This window comes from Adiantum capillus-veneris, chromosome 22 (assembly GCF_014529385.1).
Source record: "Adiantum capillus-veneris isolate H3 chromosome 22, ASM1452938v2, whole genome shotgun sequence".
Taxonomy (NCBI): domain Eukaryota; kingdom Viridiplantae; phylum Streptophyta; class Polypodiopsida; order Polypodiales; family Pteridaceae; genus Adiantum; species Adiantum capillus-veneris.
The window spans coordinates 140306628-140330023 of NC_140952.1; the positions used below are offsets into that span (position 1 = coordinate 140306628).

The 23396-nt window shown below is 40.6% G+C and overlaps 1 protein-coding gene and 1 pseudogene across 1 annotated transcript; both read right to left on the minus strand.

The window, feature by feature from the left end:
• Positions 1-3621: 3621 nt before the first annotated feature.
• On the minus strand, positions 3622-19927 carry LOC147430324 (uncharacterized; annotated as a pseudogene).
• Positions 19928-20633: 706 nt separating this feature from the next.
• LOC147430325 (uncharacterized) lies at positions 20634-21353 on the minus strand. Its single transcript, XM_086495649.1, has one exon. It carries the CDS (start codon positions 21351-21353, stop codon positions 20634-20636), a length of 720 nt encoding a protein of 239 aa, XP_086351775.1.
• Positions 21354-23396: the final 2043 nt, after the last annotated feature.

Consider the following 23396-nt stretch of genomic DNA (forward strand, 5'->3'; position numbering starts at 1 on the left):
ATACAACGGTGAATCAAACATGTGATCAGTCCATCCCAAAAGTAGAGATATCGACCCAAAGATTCACCTTTCTATCTCTTTTCAAGAATCAGTTCAGTCCAAAAAAGAACTAATGACCCATGATAGAAGTTCTAATCAATATAGCAATCAATTTAGCAAATATAACGGTGAACAAAACATGAAATTAGTCCATCCCAAATGTAGAGATACCGACCCAAAGATTCACCTTTCTACCTCCTTTCAATAATTAGTTCAGTCCAAAAAAGAACTAATGATCCATGATCAGAGTTTCATTAAGTTATAATTTTTTTTAAAGACTTCATTTTTTTACCTTTAGTTTTTCTTCTAAATTTTAAAGGATGACCAAATTTAGAGGAAGCGGTGATGTGATGTGATGTCTACTACAGGGTTATATAGAGCCGCCAAATATGGAGGGGGTACATGACGGGGTCGGCGGGATTCTTGCTTTGCCCGCCGGGCCCGCCGGGTTTCGTAATAAGCCCGTCGGGCCTGCCGGGGTTTGTTGGTTGCCCCGCCGGTTCTACATTTTCTACCGGTTTTCGTAGGTCATGACATTAGATATGTTATTAACATGAAAAAAATAGTGATAATAACAAGAATAATTAACATTTAACAAAATGCGTCATCGCGTAATTAAAATCCCTGTCCGACAGATACGCCGCTTGGACGCGATGAGACGTCTGATTAGACGTCGTCAGCTTAGCCATAACTAGATAGCATTAGAATCCGACAGATACGCCGCTTGGACGCGATGAGACGTCTGATTAGACGACGTCAATTTAGCCATAGCTAGATAGCATTAGTTTCTTTTTGTCATAGCTTATGTATCATGAGATGACTTTTATACGTCTTTTTGAAAACCATGTATATTTTTTTTAAATAATGACAATGGATTGTAACTATTACATTTGCAAAGTTTAACAATCAAGTGATTTTGCCTATGTGTACAATTTTCTTTGATTTACTTTCATCAATTCACGCTTGTCAGTTTTGTATCTTTATTTTGCAAACAATACGTACTATGGATGATGGAGTTAATGGTTATATTGTCTTGTGGGTGACTATTTTGGGTCTATCTCTACCTTTTCACTTTTTTTCAAAGGTGAATCAATTAATGAAACATTCAATATGGTTGATGGGTGGCGGGGCATTCAATGCCCTGCCACCAAAAAATTTGCCTCTCGGGCATCGCTATGAATGTCGCTATATAAGGCTCTACAGCATCTCTATAAGCATCGCTATAGATGGCTTTGCAACAACGCTATAATCATCGCTATAGGCGTCGCTATATAGCGACGATTATAGCGACTCTTATAAAGACTGTTATAGCGACGCTTATAGCGACGTTCCCGTATCGACGCTCTTAGCGACGCCGGGGGTTATAAAAACCCAGTGTATTTCCGTCGCTAAAAGAGTCACAAGAGCACACAACCTCTTGTAGTGTTGTGAATAGGCTGCCAACAACTGCTGAGGAGAAATATACATTTAAGAATAATATGTATGCTCTTTTTGAGTGTTTGCAGCAATAAGACAACATTCAGATCAATTGGGGTGGCATTGTAGTAGGGGTAAGGTCTCAGCCATAATGCTTTGTATTGTAATATGTATACATTTTGGCGTTATGTTTTTGTCTTGCAAGAACCTATTCTACATCTTTCTCCACTTTTGAGTTAATCAATGTTGAGGTGCTAGCAATTCTTTTTCTTTTGTCCTTTTGTTAGTGGACTTTGCTTATATTAGGTAGCCCTTGTTTTGTTATGGTATCTATACATGTTACAGTATGCCAGTTGCATATGATTTTTGGTCTTTGTTAAATTTTCTTTATATGCTGTTATATTGCTTTGAAAGCCGTCGATATAGCATGTAACATAAACATACACTATATTTCTTATGTTCACACACATATATTTGTCACGTTGCTTCATTTTTTGATGCATTTTTGTATGCAGACTTTTTATCTAATGCCAATGTCATTTTTTTTTCCTAAAAGTGTTCTGTTTGGCAAAAAGTGTTTGTTCATTGTTAGATAACAACAGAGTAAAGTGATAGAGTAATCTTGACATGGCATAATAGAAGGCATTCAGATACATGTAATATATGTAATTAAATGCACCATACTGTTATGCCATAAAAATATTTACCTATCTCTTTGTCATCAAAACCATTCGTATAGAAAGTTGTAATTAAGAATATTCAATAACTTTGAAAACCATTTTCCCTACCATGTGTACTTTTTTGTACAATAAGTAATGCCACATTTTCGTCTTATGTTTTTTGAGAGTCAAATACATTTATGTTGATAAGTTCTTATTTTTTATAATCTACAGAAAGACAGGTCGAAAATAAATTCTAATGGAGAGAAAGTAGGCAATACATATTCAACAAATGAATAAAAAAATATATCCTTTGTTAACAGGATGCATTTAGATAAATGTAATATATGTAATTGAATGCACTATATTGTTATGCCATAAAAATGTATCCTTTGTTAAGAATATGTTTATTGCCAAGGATCATGAGAAAATGACGAAGGTGTTAGTGATTGGCATGGATATAGATTTTAATTGAAGAAGTCATGTTTGAGGTGCCTAGATTTCTCTATAAAAATGATAGAATGGTAGTGCCTTATTTGTGAAGTAGGTACTTTGAAAGAAAGAAGATACCAATTATGAGCATAAACCAGCACATGTATGTGACATTGTCCATAATGCTAAGAAGATTGAAATTTGAACGCTTTAGCATCCCCTCAACTTCCCATGGATTGATCCTTGAACACTTGTGTTGATCTTCTTGCCCCTCATTGTGTTGAGATGTCTTTGTCCTTGACAACCTTTTGAGATGGTCTAGAATGTGAGGAAATACATCTCTTCCAGAGTGCTCACCAATAAGAAGATCATTGTGACCATACTTGGGTACCACAATATGAGAGTGGGAGAAGCTTGGATGGTGAAATTGCATAAAGGAATGAGCCATGGAACTTGTGACGAGCGTTCTAGGATCTCCCTTCCCCCAAATATGTAAGTGGTGGGCAATGCTAATGGCTCTGGATGTTGCAAATATGTATCATTTCCATTTGCATCCACAATGCGTCCTGCAAGGCACACTAAACAAAGATGTCGCAATGCACCAGGCAATAGCTTGGTAGTCACCTCATTATTCATCCATTCATGCATTCTTGGTATCAAGTTTTCATGCCAAAAAATGTTTTCGAAGATCCCTGAAAACATCTCACAATCTTCCCGGTTGCATCGTTCCACACGAGGTAATAATTGTGCCACTTTACGAAGTAATGTGTGACTCCATCCATCAACATTGCTATGACCCATGGAGAGAAGTCTATTATCTCCTACTATAGCCATCGAACCCTGAGGAATAAATTCGAACTTTAGATCTTGTGTGTGTGTGTGTGTGTGTGTCGCGGTGACACAAACACACATATGGCCAGGGAAAATAAGAGAGAATCACTTACTGCAAGCAAAGGAGGGATGAGTTTCGCTATTGTCAAATGTGTGGTTCTGAAGAACATTGAGGAGTTTGTGCAAAGAATCGATGTCACGTATGAAGTAGGAAGGTAGCCACCCAATAGAGTCATATATATCGTTAATCCTCCAAGGCAATGAGCCATGACATGGATAGATGCACCTTGCCCCACCACCTCATATATCTTTGAAAAGGCTGAGATCAAAAGTAAAGTGGTAATTAGGGAAATTATAGTATGTAGAGGAGGAATATATGGATTTAATATATGGACTGGCATGTCAAGGGGGGGGCGGGGGAGGGGGGGGGGAGAGAGAGAGAGAGAGAGAGAGAGAGAGAGAGAGAGAGAGAGAGAGAGAGAGAGAGAGAGAGAGAGAGACCTGCTGGAAGATCAAATTGTGCGATGTCATCAATTGTGAAGTGCTTGGGCGTTGCATGGGCTAGATGAGCATGATTTTGTAACAACCATGGCTCATACTCCCCTCTAAGCAGACATCGAACCAAGTCAGATTCTTCAGTAGGAAGCCAGAAGATTTCTGTGCAATAACCATTCAAAAGGAGAACAACTTCTGCGCGTTTATTATTTAGTGCATCTCCATAACTTTTTGATTGGCTGCACGGCCATTGAATCATGCTAATCGATGTACCATCGCCTACAAAATCATTCTTCTGATGAGTTTTGTGTGCGCCATTGCAATGGCTTAAAACCATGGCTAACTAGTTATGCAAAAATATAAAATGTACTTGTATGAACATGCATCTTCTACGAATCTAGCAATAATGATAGCAAATGGTATATATATCACTCATCATATATATAATCTATGTATTAGGTGGCAAAGCGACCATCGATGGGGAGTACCTGTCCGTAAATCATAATGACGATGAGCTAGGTATGGATGTTTCTGGGAGATTGCAACCTTAGAATCTTGACAACATTGTGCAGCTTTGGATGTTGATCTGGATAGGTTTGGATTCTCCACGAAGTACGTTTGAAAGATGCTTTGTAGTAAGGAATTGACAAAGAGCAACTTACACGGTCCACGGAGGGTGAGTATAGAGCGCACCAGCTCAAAGAGACTGAGATGTAGTCTCCCTTGTAGTGGTGGTACTGATGATGAACTAGTATCAATATGACCACCAGTTCCTTTGGATTTTTTCACCTGCTTCTCATATAAAGTAGCATGTAAGGTGGTGGACTCTCTCCAAACCAGTAACCCCTTGAGAAAAGGTCGCATCCCCTTGTATCCATCAAGCACATACCTGCACAAGATTTGACATTCCATGCGTTAAATTTGAGATGAAATTACAACAAGATACACTGCACTCACAAGTGACACAATTGATCTGAGCATAATCAATCCATCAAGCAAACAACAGACCATTCTCAGAAATCACTATGAGAGATCATGTTGTTTACCGCGGGCCATTACCGCAAAACAAGAGAGAGGAATTGAAAATGAGGAGAGAGAATGGTTTTGATGTAGAAGCGGCACCTTACCGCACATATTACTGCGCAAATATCCGCAATTATTGCCGCAAACATTACCGCTAAGACAGGCTGGACCCCCTTCCCCCTCCCTCTCCCGCGGGTTTCCATTTAAATCCAATACAACTCCTACACTCTCTAGAATGCTTGCTCACTTCACTTAATCTCTCTTTCACTCTAAAAATTATATACATAAATCATTGAACTCACAACAAAACCATTACAAATACTGTCATAATAATCAATATCTAATTCTCCTAAATGATTTTCTCATATTAAACTGATCATTTAATGTGGGGAGGTACCAGGGGAGAAAAAGCTACAATATTGGTTAAGCTAGCAGACCGGCCACAGTAGGGATCCAAAGGAGGGGAAATAGGGATCAAAAGGGGGGGCCATCTGCAAAAGAGCCATGTGCAACAATGGGCTAAAAAGACCCTAAGGTTCAGCCCATTAAGACTTCCAAAATGCTAAGGTTCCAAAATTCAAAGGTTGTGTCCAAAGGTCAACCCTAGGGAAAATTGGATGCTTAGTGTGTGTACAAAAGTCTTCTTCAAAGCCTACAAAGGAGGAGCCGAGCCCATTTAGTAGGGGATGAGAGAGAAAGCCACACACACACACACAGGCTCCCTTTACACAAAGGGAATTAGGGACACATGTCAGCTCCCTAAGCCAGATGCCCACAAGGTGTGCCCAATTCCTATTGGAAGACCCTTGAAGTGGACCAATGAGAATTAAGCTAGAGTAAAACTAGTTTAATTAATTTAAAAACATTAATAAAAGAAACCAATGAGAATTAAGTCTCCTAGAAGACTATTGGGCAGTCTCCCAAGGGGTCCAATGAGCATTCAGGAGCCCAATGGCTTGCCTGATTCCTATTGGCCAGGAGGCAAAGGGGTCCAATGAGAGTTTAGTTTAATTATTTAATTACCTAAAGCTCTCACAAAAGGGGAAAGGGGGACACATGTCAAAAGGCTATCACTTATGCTGCTTAACACCCATTGGCTTGACTTGGGGAGGTCCAATGAGGCAAAAGCCAGACCAATTTAGCAGGAAGGGCTCGCCCAAGAGAGAGAGGGGGCTGATTTTTGCTTGGCATTGACACACACACACTCACACTTGACCATGTGTGAAGAAAGAATACTCTATCTCCTCCAAAGCTTTAATGGAGAGCTCATCACCTACTCCAAGCTTGTGAGATAGAAGCCTACATCAACACTCTCTTGGCATGTGGATGCAAATCCAACCAAGAGCCAAGCTTCAATGCATGCTCATCTTCTCTACCAAGCTAATTACTAAGCTAAGCTATGCTAATATGAGTGATTATGTGAGGAGATGTACATCTTTCTCGTAAGATACTCCTTCCTCTCAATCTACTCTCATACCCTGCTAGCTCTCACCATCTTCGAAGGTGTGTGAGGTCTTGGGTCTGAGAACAAGGATAATTCAAGTTGTGTTTGATTAAGTGTTTTGCTTAGTGCATGAAGCTTCCATCTTCATTGCACTAGCTAGTCTTGAAGGAACACAAAGAATTGTATTGTACAATGTCTCTCTTGATGGGAGAAACCATAATACAAAGCCTTTTGGAGGGGGGACCGGCTCCATGCAAATCCGGTCCTCAACTGTTGTCAATAGCTTAATTTCTCTCTCTTTTGAAAGTATTGTCGATGCTATCTAACTAGGTGTTATACTTTTTGTTGCTCTCTCCACCCAAGCACTCTTGTAATTCTCATTAGGAATCTATTCTAATGAAATGCCCACTATGTTCATGCTAATTTCCGCTACACATAAGTTATTAGGCCATTAAATGTTACAAATACTATTCATAAACACATAACAAAACATTTGCAAATTAATCATATACTACACCAAGTGAAAGAATGGAGAGTTTTTTTAATTCTCATCTTGTATAAGATCTCTACAAGCACTAGGATCCATATTTAGACCCATAGTATTCAAATCAATAAACAAATTTAGAGATTCTTCCTCCTCTCCATCACCTCCTATAGAATCATCATCGCTTTCTCCCTCTTCCTCCTCCTCAAGATGACTATTTGCAAGGCTTGGCTGACCTTCTTCAACTTCTACTACATCTTCCTCTGCATCTTGTGGTGATGGTATGATGGGATCAATTACTGGCTCAATGTCCGTCTCTGCAAAGATAGATCTACCCCGCGGCGTGACTGGAATAACATGCCAAAGTCTTCTTTGAAATATACATGGCACATAAAAGACCTGTACGTCACACACTAAGAATAAGCTGATATACATAACTTAAATTTTTAATTTAACTTAATTGCACATAGCCTAAATTACCTGCTTGCAACTACTAGGATACACCAAGTTGTCATTTTTTCCCCCATGGAATTGGGTGGAATCCACTATAATGAGCCCATTTTCATGTCTTTTGACCTCACCCGCAAACCATCGACACTCAAAGAGGATTTTGTGAAAAGATCTGAAATCCACTTTGATTATTCTCTCTATAGTACCACAATATCTGACCTCATCTGTTGTTGTGTCAAAGTTTCCCATCACGCCACAATCATTAGTGGTCCGACGCTCATCTATCTTGCGGGTGCGAAAATGTTGGCCTTCGGACCAAATGGAGTTGAAAATGAGACCCTACAATCACAATGCGTAAGAGGTTACATTTCATTTAATTAAGTGATTTGCATACATGCGTACATAACATATACACACTCACCTTGCGCAAGCATCCTCGCGCATACTCCCATTCTTTCGGGCTTATTTGTTCTCCTTGTGCTTTGGCATTGGTCATGGCATTATGGATCCACTCTACTTGAATCAAGTCAAGATATTTTGCAAGCTCTTTAGGAAAAGGAGGTGCACACATCTACCTCCATGGGACCTCTTCCATGCATCTCTATCCCTTTCTCTAGCTGCGCGGGCTTACAAGTACATATTCACCCATTTGGTCATGATAGTGGCATTGAGTAAAGAGTAGTTGTTGACTATGGCATGAAACTCTCTATCCATGACCAAGAGTGAGCCTTTTCCACTGGGAATGGTTGAGTGCTTCCTAGGATCCTCTTCTTCACTCCATAGACGAGGCAATGATGGATCCACTGTGATGAGATACTGTGAGACATACACATGTACAAACGCCTCTTGCACCACCCAACCTTCTGCCATGCTTGCCTGAACACATTAAAACCACATATTTTTATTAGTAAATCCATAGCTTATAAATGCTATCTATATTGTATTGATTTTGCATACCTCCGGTTGTGACCTCAATCTAACAAAATCCTTTAAAGTCTTCAAGAATCTCTCCAAGAAGAACATCCATCTAGAGTGAACCACCCCACAAATGGCAATCTCCTCAACAAGGTGAAGCAATAGGTGTATTTGTCTAAGAAGGATTGTACGTGGGAATGCATCCTCAATAGCACACACTGCCTCTACCGCTAGCTGATGGGCTACTGGTATGGCTTCTACTTCTATCTCCTTGGAGCTCACAAATCTACAGGGCAAACGTTATATAGTAGATGAAAAAAAATTCCAAAGTTCATGCATGCACAACATGATATAGTACTTGAAAAAAACCCATTACCTCACAATCTCACCCACTTTGAATATTGCAGCCTTCACCTTAGTGTCCCCATAACCACTAATAGTTATGGGAAGTACAAACTACAAACAATAAAACATCTTAGTGAATGTCAACCTATATATAAGGACACATAGACACCACAAACTGTTCTACTCTTACCTGAAGGATTTTATGCCAATCATGGGATTTCAATCCATACAATTGAGTGGAGCCACCCTTTTTGGTTTTTGTGAAAGCACCTTTGAGTGACCGCATATATCCCGTTGGAGTTCTGATGGATGCAATAACTTGCTTTGTCCGCTCTTGGTCTGCCTTTGACATTATCCACGGTGCTTTTGGGAGAATCATCTTTCCCCGCTCCCCCATGCGGGGCGTGGCTGAAGGGGGGAGACGTCTAATGGCTCTTAAATATTCCCTAGCACCCAATGAATCCTTCTTGCCAATTATGTGATCCCATATAGCTTGCCCAACATTTTTGAATACATGCATAGGGTCCAATAAGTGCTGAATTTTCAACGAAGCCCAATAGGGGAGCGACAAGAAGATTGAGTACCTCGACATACCCTTTGGCAACCCATTGGGAGGCGGTGAGGTACCATGATGCTCCTCCCAATGCTTCGCCCAATCAGCCATGTTCCAGATGTCCAGATGTTGCCAATCCTGCCAAGAGGTAAACAAACGTTACACATGAGATGATAAACCTAAAGCAAAGAGTACAATTAACATGTGCATACTTACCAGATACCTCTCCAAATCCTGGGTAATCATGCATGGTCCACATGAGGATGCACTTGATGACGGCATTGCGGTCTCGTGTGGGCCGTGAAATATCAATGACATCTATGCCTCTCCATAGTTCTTGAAGCTCATCAATAAGAGGCTGCACATATACATCCATGTTTTTTACCTTGTGCTTTCCCGGAATGAGAAGTGATAGTAAAATGTTTCCCTTTTTTGTTGCCTCCCAAGGTGGAATATTGTAGTTTAAAACAACCACCGGCCAAGTGCTCCATGAAGTAGAGCGGTGCCTAAATGGATTCACTCCATCACTAGCTAACCCAATCCTCAAGTGACGAGGCTCATCCCTGAACTCTGGCCATGTGTCCTCTATGTGCTTCCACGCTGGTGAGTCAGTTGGCACTCTCATAATACCATCTGTGGAGCGGTTTTTTGCATGCCAACTCAAAAGCTCGCTCGTACCCTTCGATCTAAACATGTGTTGGATGCGAGGGATGAGTGGAAAATTCCTCAAAACATTACGTGGAATTTTGTTGCTCTGCATTCCTTCTTTGAACCTAGGTTCCCTGCACGATGGACATGTGTCACAATCGGCATGCTCATTACGAAAGAGCACACAATCGTTCACGCAAGCATGAATGCGATCATAATCCATCCCTAATGCAGTCACCACTTCGCGGGCTTTTTGTTTGTTCTCTGGCATGTGATTGCCAGCTTGCAGCATCTTTCTTCGCAACCTATCCCAAGAAGAAAGTACATTAGAAGCTAATTTATGCACTCCACAATCATCCTTCACAATCTGTAAACATACCTCAAAAGTGCGTCGACACTAGCATTGCTCCATCCAAACATCGCCTGAAGGTTAAGGACTTCGACAGAAGCCCTTAAAATGGAGTAAGAGCATCTATCATATAGTGCGATGTGTGTCGAATCGAGTAGCTCACTCCTCGTTCGCTCAGAAGCTTCTTCGCATGCACACTCTGGTTCATGCTCCTCCTCTCATGCTAAGAGATCCTCAACCATTCTATGCAAATGGTCTTCTTCTGCATCCATGTAAGGAGATGGGATGTGGTCACTCGGATAAGAGGGAGCAGCCACGATAGGATATTTGATGTGCTTCCTCCCTCTCTAATGGATTCCTGGTGCATGTGCTCTTCCACCCTCCTTTCCCCTCCTCCACCAACCACACGCCAATGTGGGGTGACGTCAATAGCTGCAACAATTCGCGGATTGTTTGTTTCCATCCGTGCATGCTTGCGAGGATCGTCCCATAGTCCATAATCTTCTACATGGCTCAAGCATATCCATCGAAGTCGAGCAATGGTGCATTTGTATCGCACGCATGGGCATGGTAATCGCTCGGCCAACCACTATGATCTATCCGGTTCAGTGGACGGGCCAAAATCATCCCAAGCAACCTACATTAATAAATTACATACACTAATTAAAATCAAATTACCAAAGAATGTTAATAAAATATCAGTAAAAAGTAAAAATTAACCATTTAGGTAAAAATGTCAATTTCAAAGTACTAGAAATACTTTCATTTTATATATATTTTATAAAAAACATAGTACCAATAGATTGTGAGGATCAATAGTAATAATGTCAGAACGTGGCCATCTGTTTATTTGGCCCGAATTTGCGCTGCGGTAATATACGCGGTAATGTTTGCGGTAAGAGACGCGGTAATAGGAGCGGAAAATCAAATTTCAAATTTTTTTATAAATAGGGGCACCCGCGTGCCCCGCGAAGTTCAAAGCCCTAAAATTCGAATTTCATCGTCTTCTCCACAGAAGCCGAGAGCGCGAACCTCACAACCTTGAGCTCTACCTCCATCTCTACTCTTCTACTCTCCACCATCTCTACTCTTCCACTCTCCTACCCTCTCCCAACAAGCGCTTCAATTCCATGTAAGTTTTGTTGTTATGTTTTTAGATTTTTTCACACGCATACACACATGCATACACTCATACACACACATGCATACACACACACTAATTACACACACTAATTAGTGCATGTGTACGTTCTTTACACACTAATTACACACACTAATTAGTGCATGTGTACGTTCTTTACACACTAAGTACACACACTAATTAGTGTGTGCATTATTCTAATGCACACACTAATTAGTGAAAGTAAAGACACACCAAAACTTAAATTTGTTAATTATTAGTTACTTGCAAAATCTAAACTTGTTAGATTTTATTACTTGCATAACCTAATATGTTAAATTTGGGATTGGTCATGCACACACTAATTAGTGTGTGATTAGTGTGTTATTAGTGTGTGCATTGGCCAATGTGATTGGTCAATGCACACATGCACTTATTAGTGTGTTATTAGTGTGTGCATTGGCCAATGTGATTGGTCAATGCACACACTAATTTGTGTGTGATTAGTGTGTGCATTGACCAATGTGATTGGTCAATGTACACATTAATTAGTGTGCTATTAGTGTGTGCATTGGCCAATGTGATTGGTCAATGCACACACTAATTAGTGTGTTATTAGTGTGTGCATTGGCCAATGGGGTTGGCCAATTCACACACTAATTAGTATGTGATTAGTGTGTGCATTGACCAAAGTGATTGATCAATGCACACACTAATTAGTGCTCATTAACACACACTAATTTGTGTGTGATTAGTGTGTGCATTGACCAATGTGATTGGTCAATGTGCATACTAATTAGTGTGCTATTAGTGTGTGCATTGGCCAATGTGATTGGTCAATGCACACATTAATTAGTTTTGGATTAGTGTGTGCATTGGTCAATTGGATTGGCCAATACACACATTATTTAGTGTATGTGATTAGTGTGTGCATTGGCCAATGTGATTGGTCAATACACACACTATTTAGTGTGTGATTAGTGTGTAATTGGCTTGTGCACACACTAATTAGTGTGTGTTAACATACACTAATTAGTGTGTGATTAGTCCAATTACACAAGCCAATGCACACACTAATTAGTGTATGTTAACACACACTAATTACTATGTGCACAATCTAATGCACACACTAATTAGTGTGTGCACAAGCCAATGCACACACTAATTAGTGTGTGCACAAGCCAATTACACAAGCCAATGCACACACTAATTAGTGTATGTTAACACACACTAATTAGTGTGTGCACAAGCCAATTATTCACGCCAATGTATACACTAATTAGTGTGTGCACAAACTAATGCACACACTAATTAATGTGTTTTAACACACACTAATTAGTGTATGCACAAGCCAATTATTCACGTCAATGCATACACTAATTAGTGTGTGCACAAACTAATGCACACACTAATTAATGTGTTTTAACACACACTAATTAGTGTATGTTAAAACACACTAATTAGTGTGTGCACAAGCCAATTACACAAGCCAATGCACACACTAATTAGTGTGTGTTAACACACATTAATTAGTGTGTGCACAAGCCAATGCACACACTAATTAGTGTATGTTAACATACACTAATTAGTGTGTGCACAAGCCAATTAAACAAGCCAACACTAAAACACACACTAATTATGTTAAATTAAACAACAATCAACACAAAAACAGAAACATACCTCCATGATTAAGTCGTAGGTGACGTATTAGACCTTCCAAGTGATCACGCAATCAATCACACTAATCATAGACACAATAATCTCTTATTAGTCAATACACACACTAATATCTTATTAGCACTCGAGGCTTTGCAAGACTCTTTTATAGGTTGTAGACACACATTGGATTCTTTCAACATTGGATACTATAGAGAATCCAATGTTAAAAAATCCAATGTTTGAAACAAATCAATGTGTAAATTTTTAATCATATATTCAAATTTTACACCCTAGTTTAATCTTTGTCGTAATAAATGCAGACCATGTCTTCTTCTTCCACACCACGCTTTCGCAGCATTGAGGATCTCATGGCAGACGGGATGCCATATCCCGACGCTCTCTCTGCCTATCATTCACAGGCGTCGCCTCAGCAGTCATCATCAAGGTTCGGCTAGTTTCGAGACGCTCTAGGTGGTTCCACTGCCGTACCTGTGACCGATCTAGATGTGGAGAGGGCATTGCGTCTTCGGGCTGAGTGGTTAGGTTCACAGCAGACCCTTACACAACGCTATTCACCGGCACAGCTAGCAGCTTTTGGATTATCAGAGGTCTCTACTCCGACTGGTGGCACTCCATACCTGCAGAGTTTTCCAGCTACAGCTCCATGTTCAACTTTTTCTTCACAGGGTCCAACGCCCCAGGGTCCGACGCCGTTGGGTGTGACGCCACGGGCGTCCACCTATCCATCACCTATCCCACCTTCTGTCCCAGATTCACGTCGGCGCTCTTCTGGCAGTCAGCGTCAGGGAAGCTCGCGCGCTAGCGTCGGTCGATCTCGACGAGGGAGCGGAGCTAGTTGTTGTTTTGGGGGGGGGGGAAGTACTATAGATTCTCCTCCACAGTCACCGCTCCCTGCTCCAGCAGAAGATGAGGACCATGACATGCCTTCACCAGATGCTCACGGGTTATACTACCAGGTTCATAGAGAAGGTATGGTGGATGTTGGGACAGCACAGGGCAGGAGATTTCGCACACGTCAACCAATCAATCCACTCCACATATATCAATTGTTTTCTCAAATTTGATCAGCAAGATCCCTACAACCTCACATATATAGATACAACCATGCACATGCGTTTTCCCAACCCTGAGGGGCAACAATTCTCAAGGCAATGGTTGCAAGAGCATGTCAAAACATTTCTGAAGAACAAAAAATCTAGTGTGAGGAGAGCGGCAAAGAAGACAATGGAGTCTCCAGAGCATAGCTATCGGCCAGGAAATGTCCATGATGGGGAATGGGAGACCGCTATGGGCGAGAAAGAGGACGAAAGGGCAACCGGTGCGAGGATGTATACGCGTCAAGTTGAGGCCAGATCCCATCAGACTCCTACGCATTATGGTTCGGGAGGAAAAACGGCTAGGAAAGACAAATATGTAAGTAAAAATATTAGTTTTATTGTAAAAAATCTAACGTTTTTCATTTAATTAATTGGTTGCTATTTTTTGTCAGTATAACATTACCATGAGTCTCCCGACCAGAGAAGTGCAGAGATATAGAGAGAACCATACCGAGTATCAAACTTGGTGTTGGTTGTTTGAAAATCAAATGATCTCTCGAGAGGAGTTCGAAAATGCGTGCAGAAGTCTGCAACATGTAAGTTTTATCTTATCTAAATAATCAAAGTGTTGATTTTATATCAAATATTAAATAACAAAGTGTTAATTGTTTCTTTTTTATGGTTTTGCAGAGTCAAGGAGTTCCACGTGAAATGCCGCCAACTCCCCCATGAGCATCCTCTATTTTGTATACGCGGGCCCCATTTGCCCTATCCCACATGACCATACTCTATTTTGTACACGCGGGCTTCTTTTGCCCTTTATGTAAATGCAATACCTATCATTTTTTGGCTCAATACCTCCCCCAATTGTAATTCCACTTATGTAAATGAAATTATCAATCTTTTTTTGGCTCAATGTATTGTCCAATTGTGATATTTTGTTGTAATTAATAATAATTTTGTAAAATAACTAAAATAAATAAAAAAATAGATGACCTTTTGGATGGTCCTGCAAAGGACAATCCAAACGGTCATCTGTTTTTTTATAATAAATCCCTTCGCGGTAATGCCCGCGATAAGCTTGACGCGGTAATATGTGCGGGTACTGTTGCAGCAAAGCACGCGGTAATATTTGCGGAAATATTGTCGCATCCATTACCGCATGAGTTACCGCTAGACCATTACCGCCAGCTTTGGCGCAGTATTTGCCGTGTACGGGAATTTTTATCTTTCAAGTTTGTTTGTTTTTTTGCGGTAATGTGAGCGATAATACCGTGCATATGTTATAGTGAATGTAATAGGTAGAATTGAGTTTTGTGCTCCATCTTAGAAATGTACTTATACATGATCCTTTATAGAAATATACCTTTTGCATGAAGGACCAGACAAGAGCAGATGATAGTGAATATATTGAGTGAAAGGAGTTCGGGGATGTTGCCTGCAACACATGTTCCCTCTTCCACTCAAAACATACAACACCCCTCCATCCACTGAATTCAGGAACAATTTGCCACCTACTTTCCCCTGCAACAACGAAAAATTGTTATCTTTCTCATCTACCCCAACATCCATATGAAGCACAAGTTCTAGGCTGCAAGGCATTCCACCCAAATTTCCTTGCAGAGTCTCTCTCACAATGACCAATGGTGATCTACCATACTTTGATGATATTTCCACTGGCAAGGACAATTTTTCCTCCTTGGGTGACACTACTCCATTAAGATTGGCATATGCAGCTTCTCCATTGCCCAAGTGCCACTGTCTCTCCTATTTATGCAGATTATGTTGAAGCGCATCACGCACTATATTACATCTTGAAACATGCTCTGCTGTTGTGGCTATGGTGAAACAAGGATTTACTCCGACAGAGCACGGGATCAAAGAGGCATCACAAACATAAAGAACATCATGAATGACATCGCCATCTTTGGTAGAGAACATTTGGCCACTGGCGTTGGTAACACCGGTGGATTTGTCCTTCCCAACAGTGCATCCACCCAAGTAATGCACGGGGGTACTGCGGAAGCGCGAGAAATATAGAAGTCCTTGGAGACGGGTGGCTAGCTTTTGCATTGATTTCACCTTCTTAACAATTAGTTCGTCACGCGGCGGGGTGAATTTGAGGCGCTCACTTCTTTGATCGAACTGCAAAACACCATCTGCAGCATCGTGTCCCATGACATTGACTAGGATTGACCTGCCATGGTGTGATGGTACCAATTGTTTCATATCACACTATAACATATACGCGATATTATCGCTCACATTACCGCAAAAAAACAAACAAACTTGAAATATTAAAATTCCCGTATGCGAAAAACACTGCGGAAAACTTTGCGGTAATGGTCTAGCGGTAACTTCCGCGGTAATGATCGCGGAAATATAGCCGCAACAGTTACTGCGTTTTTTGCTGCAAAAATACCCGCAAACATTACCGTGTGTGAGTTATCGCGGGCATTACCACGGCGGGATTTATTATAAAAAAAGAGATGACCATTTGGATTGTCCTTTGCAGGACCATCCAAAAGGTCATCTATTTTTTTATTTATTTTATTTATTTTACAAAATTATTATTAATTACAACAAAATATCACAATTGGACAATACATTGAGCCAAAAAAAGATTGATAATTTTATTTACATAAGTGGAATTACAATTGGGGGAGGTATTGAGCCAAAAAATGATAGGAATTGCATTTACATAAAGGGCAAAAAAAGCCCGCGTGTACAAAATAGAGTATGGTCATGTGGGATAGGGCAAATGGGGCCCGCATATACAAAATAGAGGATGCTCATGGGGGAGTTGGCGGCATTTCGCGTGGAACTCCTTGACTCTGCAAAACCATAAAAAAGAAACAATTAACACTTTGTTATTTAATATTTGATATAAAATCAACAATTTGATTATTTAAACAAGATTAAACTTACATGTTACAGACTTCTGCACGCATTTTTAAACTCCTCTCGAGAGATCATTTGATTTTCAAACAACCAACACCAAGTTTGATACTCGGTATGGTTCTCTCTATATCTCTGCACATCTCTGGTCGGGCGACTCATGGTAATGTTATACTGACAAAAAATAGCAACCAATTAATTAAATGAAAAACATTAGATTTTTTACTATAAAACTAATATTTTTACTTACATATTTGTCTTTCCAAGCCGTTTTTCCTCCCGAACCATAATGCGTAGGAGTCTGATGGGATCTGGCCTCAACTTGACGTGTATACATCCTCGCACCCGTTGCCCTTTCGTCCTCTTTCTCGCCGATAGTGGTCTCCCACTTCACATCATGGACATTTCCTGGCCGATAGCTATGCTCTGGAGACTCCATTGTCTTCTTTGCAGCTCTCCTCACACTAGATTTTTTGTTCTTCAGAAATGTTTTGACTTGCTCTTGCGACCATTGCCTTGAGAATTGTTGCCCCTCAGGGTTGGGAAAACGCATGTGCATGGTTGTCTCTATATATGTGAGGTTGTAGGGATCTTGCTGATCAAATTTGAGAAAACAATTGATATATGTGGAGTGGATTAATTGGTTGACGTGTGTGCGGAATCTCCTGCCCTGTGCTGTCCCGAGATCCACCATACCTCCTCTATGAACCTGGTAGTATAACCCGCGAGCATTTGGTGAAGGCATGTCATGGTCCTCATCTTCTGCTGGAGCAGGGAGCGGTGACTGTGGAGGAGAATCTGTAGTACTTCCCCTCCCCCCAAAACAACCACTAGCTCCGCTCCCTCATCGAGATCGACCGGCACTAGCGCACGAGCTGCCCTGACGTTGACTGCCAGAAGAGCGCCGACGTGAATCTGGGACAGAAGGTGGGATAGGTGATGGATAGGTGGACGCCCGTGGCGTCGGACCCTTTGGCGTCGCACCCAACGGTGTCGGACCCTGGGGCATTGGACCCGGTGAAGGAAAAGTTGAACATGGAGCTGTAGCTGGAAAACTCTGCAGGTATGGAGTGCCACCAGTCGGAGTAGAGACCTCTGATAATCCAAAAGCTGCTAGCTGCGCCGGTGAATAGCGTTGTGTAAGGGTCTGTTGTGAACCAACCCACTCAGCCCGAAGACGCAATGCCCTCTCCACATCTGGATCGGTCACGGGTACGGCAGTGGACCCACCTAGAGCGTCTCGAAACCAGCCGAACCCTAATGATGACTGCTGAGGCGACGGCTGTGAATGATAGTTAGAGAAAGCGTCGGGATATGACATCCCGTCTGCCATGAAATCCTCAATGCTGCGAAAGCGTGGTGTGGAAGAAGAAGACATGGTCTGCATTTATTACGACAAAGATTAAACTAGGGTATAAAATTTGAATATATGATTAAAAATTTACACATTGATTTTTTTCAAACATTGGATTTTTTAACATTGGATTCTCTATAGTATCCAATGTTGAAAGAATCCAATGTGGAAAGAATCCAATGTGTGTCTACAACCTATAAAAGAGTATTGCAAAGCCTGGAGTGCTAATAAGATATTAGTGTGTGTATTGACTAATAAGAGATTATTGTGTTTATGATTAGTGTGACCGATTGCGCGATCACTTGCACGGCCATTGGGGCCTAATACGTCACCTACGACTTAATCATGGAGGTATGTTTCTGTTTTTGTGTTGATTGTTGTTTAATTTAACATAATTAGTGTGTGTTTTAGTGTTGGCCAATGTAATTGGCTTGTGCACACAGTAATTAGTGTGTTTTAACATACACTAATTAGTGTATGCATTAGATTGTGCACACACTAATTAGTGTGTGTTAACATACACTAATTAGTGTGTGCATTGGCTTGTGTAATTGACTTGTGCACACACTAATTAGTGTGTGTTATCATACACTAATTAGTGTGTTTTAACATACACTAATTAGTGTGTGCATTAGATTGTGCACACACTAATTAGTTTGTGTTAACATACACTAATTAGTGTGTGTTAACATACACTAATTAGTGTGTGCATTAGTGAGTGCACACACTAATTAGTGTGTGCATTGGCTTGTGTAATTGGCTTGTGCACACACTAATGCACATTGGCCAATGCACACACTAATCCCAAACTAATTAGTGTGTGCATTGACCAATCACATTGGCCAATGCACACACTAATCACAAACTACTTAGTGTGTGCATTGACCAATCACATTGGCCAATGCACACACTAATCACACACAAATTAGTGTGTGTTAATGAGCACTAATTAGTGTGTGAATTGGCCAATCCCATTGACCAATGCACACACTAATTAGTGTGTGCATTGACCAATCACATTGGCCAATGCACACATTAATAACACACTAATTAGTGTGTGCATTGACCAATCACATTGGCCAATGCACACACTAATCAACACTAATTAGTGTGTGTTAACACACACTAATTAGTGTGTGCATGGCCAATCCCATTGACCAATGCACACACTAATCACACACTAATTAGTGAGTACATTGATCAATCACATTGGCCAATGCACACACTAATTAGTGTGTACATTGACCAATCACATTGGCCAATGCACACACGTGTAGGAGTTGTAGTGTGTAAATACATTTTGAGTTGTATTGAATTTAAATAGAAACCCGCGGGAGAGGGAGGGGGAAGGGGGTCCAGCCTTAGCAGTAATGTGTGCGGCAATATTTGCGGAAATGCATGCGGTAATATTTGCGGTAAAGTGCCGCTTGAGTATCAAAAGGATTTTCTCTCCTCATTTTGAATTCCTCTCTCTTGTTTTGCGGTAATGGCCCGCGGTAAACACCACGATCTCTCATAGTGTCATTCCATATCCTACCTAAGAGGCCGTACCCTTCTGGAAAACTCGACAAGCATTTGTATACCATGTGGGGGAAATTTCTCGGTGCGATTGCAGTCTGTGATCACAACACTCAAATATCAGATATATTGAACACTCTTGGCTTTAGGGAAACTAGGATGTATTTTGAAAAGACGGAGAATTCTGTGAGATTGTCTGACCTATATGGTGAAGCACAAAGATGATCTATACGAGTTTGATGTATATAAAGTTGTAATCAAGAATATTCAATAACTTTAAAAACCATTTTCCCTACCATGTGTACTTTTTTGTACAATAAGTAATGCCACATTCTCGTCTTATGTTTTTTGAGAGTCAAATACATTTATGTTGATAAGCTCTTATTTTTTATAATCTACAAAAAGACAGCTCGAAAATAAATTCTAATGGAGAGAAAGTCGGAAAGACATATTCAACAAATGAATAAAAAAATATGTCCTTTGTTAACAGGATGCATTTAGATACATGTAATATATGTAATTGGATGCACCATATTGTTATGCCATAAAAATATTTACCCGTCTCTTTGTAATTAAAACCATTAGTTTATAACTTTGAAAACCATTTTCCCTACAATGTGTATTTTTTTCGACAATGAGTAATGCCACATTCTCGTCTTATGCTTTCTGAGACTCAAATAAATTTACGTTGATAAGTTCTTATTTTTTTAAACCTACAAAAAGAGAGGACTGGAAAATAAATTTGAATGGAGAGAAAGTAGGCAAGGCATATTTGACAAATGAATAAAAAAATGTACGTCCTTTGTTAAGAATATGTGGATCATGAGAAAATGAAGAAGGTGTTAGTGATTGGCATGGATACAGATTCTGAAGAAGTCATGTTTGAGGTTCCTAGATTTCTCTATAAAAATGATAGAATGGTACTGCCTTGTTTGTGAAGTAGTTACTTTGAAAGAAAGAAGATAGCAATTATGAGCATAAAGCAGCACAAGTATGTGACATTATCCATAACGCTAAGAAGATTGAAATTTGAACGCTTTAGCATCCCCTCAACTTCCGATGGATTGATCCTTGAACACTTGTGTTGATCTTCTTTTCCCTCATTGTGTTGAGATGTCTTTGTCCTTGAAAATCTTTCGAGATGGTCTAGAATGTGAGGAAACACATCTCTTCCAGAGTGCTCACCAATAAGAAGATCATTGTGACCATACTTAGGTACCACAATACGAGAGTGGGAGAAGCTTGGATGGTGAAATTGCATAAAGGAATGAGCCATGGAACTTGTGTCGAGCATTACCAGGATCTCCCTTCCCCCAGATATGTAAGTGGTGGGCAATGCTAATCGCTCTGGATGTTGCAAATATGTATCATTTCCATTTGCATCCACAATGCGTCCTGCAAGGCACACTAAATGAAGATGTCGCAATGCACCAAGCGATAGCTTGGTAGTGATCTCATTATTCATCCACTCATGCATTCTTGGTGTCAAGTTTTCATGCCATAAAATGTTTCCGAAAATCCCTGAAAACACCTCACAATCTTCCCGGTTGCATCGTTCCACACGAGGTAATAATTGTGCCACTTTACGAAGTAATGTGTGCCTCCATCCATCAACATTGCTATGACCCATGGAGAGAAGTCTATTATCTCGTGCTATAGCCATCAAAACCTAAGGAATAAGTCAAACTTTAGAGCTTGTGTGTGTGTGTGTGTGTGTGTGTGTGTGTGTCGCGGTGACACAAACACACATATGTCCAGGGAAAATAAGAGAGAATCACTTACTGCAAGCATAGGAGGGATGAGTTTCGCTATTGTCAAATGTGTGGTTCTGAAGAACATTGAGGAGTTTGTGCAAAGAATCGATGTCACGTATGAAGTAGGAAGGTAGCCAACCAAGAGAGCCATATGTATCGTTAATCCTCCAAGGCAATGAGCCACGACATGGATAGATGCACCTTGCCCCACCACCTCATATATCTTTGAAAAGGCTGAGATCAAAAGTAAAGTGGTAATTAGGGAAATTATAGTATGTAGAGGAGGAATATATGGATTTAATATATGGACTGGCATGTCAAGGGGGGGGGAGAGAGAGAGAGAGAGAGAGAGAGAGACCTGCTGGAAGATCAAATCGTGCGATGTCATCAATTGTGAAGTGCTTGGGCGTTGCATGGGCTGGATGAGCCCGATTTTGTAACAACCATGGCTCATACTCCCCTCTAAGCAGACATCTAACCAAGTCAGATTCTTCAGTAGGAAGCCAAAAGCTTTCTGTGCAATAACCATTCAAAAGGAGAACAACTTCTGCGCGTTCATTATTTAGTGCATCTCCACAACTTTTTGATTGGTTGCACGGCCATTGAATCATGCTAATCGGTGTACCATCGCCTGCAAAATCATTCTTCTGATGAGTTTTTTGTGTGTCATTCCAAGGGCTTAAAAAAGTGGCTAACTAGTTATGCAAAAATATAAAATGTACTTGTATGAACATGCATCTTCTACGAATCTGAGCAATAATGATAGCAAATGGTATATATATCACTCATCATATATATACTCTATGTAGTAGTTGGCAAAGCGACCATCGATGGGGAGTACCTGTCTGTAAATCATAATGACGATGAGCTGGGTATGGATGTTTCTGGGAGATTGCAACCTTAGAATCTTGACAACATTGTGCAGCTTTGGATGTTGAGCTGGATAGGTTTGGATTCTCCAGGGAGTACGTTTGAAAGATGCTTTGTAGTAAGGACTTGACAAAGAGCAACTTATGCGGTCCACGGAGGGTGAGTATAGAGCGCACCAGCTCAAAGAGACTGATATGCAGTCTCCCTTGTAGTGGTGGTAGTGATGATGAACTAGTATCAACATGACCACCAGTTCCTTTGGATTTGTTCACCTGCTTCTCATATAAAGTAGCATGTAAGGTGGTGGACTCTCTCCAAACCAGTAACCCCTTGAGAAAAGGTCACATCTCCTTGTATCCATCAAGCACATACCTGCACAAGATTTGACATTCCATGCGTTAAATTTGAGATGAAATTACAACAAGATACACTGCACTCACAAGTGACACAATTGATCTGAACATAATCAATCCATCAATCAAACAACAGACCATTCTCAGAAATGTAACAGGTAGAATTGAGTTTTGCGCTCCATCTTAGAAATGTACTTATACATGATCCTTTATAGAAATATACCTTTTGCCTGAAGGACCAGACAAGAGCAGATGATAGTGCATATATTGAGTGAAAGGAGTTCGGGATGTTGCCTGCAACACATGTTCACTCTTCCACTCAAAACATACAACACCCCTCCATCCACTGAGTTCAGGAACAATTTGCCACCTACTTTTCCCTGCAACAACGAAAAATTGCTATCTTTCTCATCTACCCCAACATCCATATGAAGCACAAGTTTTAGGCTGCAAGGCATTCCACCCAAATTTCCTTGCAGAGTCTCTCTCACAATGACCACTGATGATCTACCATACTTTGATGATATTTCCACTGGCAAGGACAATTTTTCCTCCTTGGGTGACACTACTCCATTAAGATTGGCATATGCAGCTTGTCCATTGCCCAAGTGCCACTGTCTCTCCTGTTTATGCAGATTATGTTGAAGCGCATCACGCACTATACATCTTGAAACATGCTCTGCTGCTGTGGCTATGGTGAAACAAGGATTTACTCCGACAGAACATGGG

Bases quoted from the DNA above. Each gene is read 5' to 3' on its own strand.
- LOC147430325 (XM_086495649.1), bottom strand. From the start codon at position 21,353: ATGGCTATAGCACGAGATAATAGACTTCTCTCCATGGGTCATAGCAAT.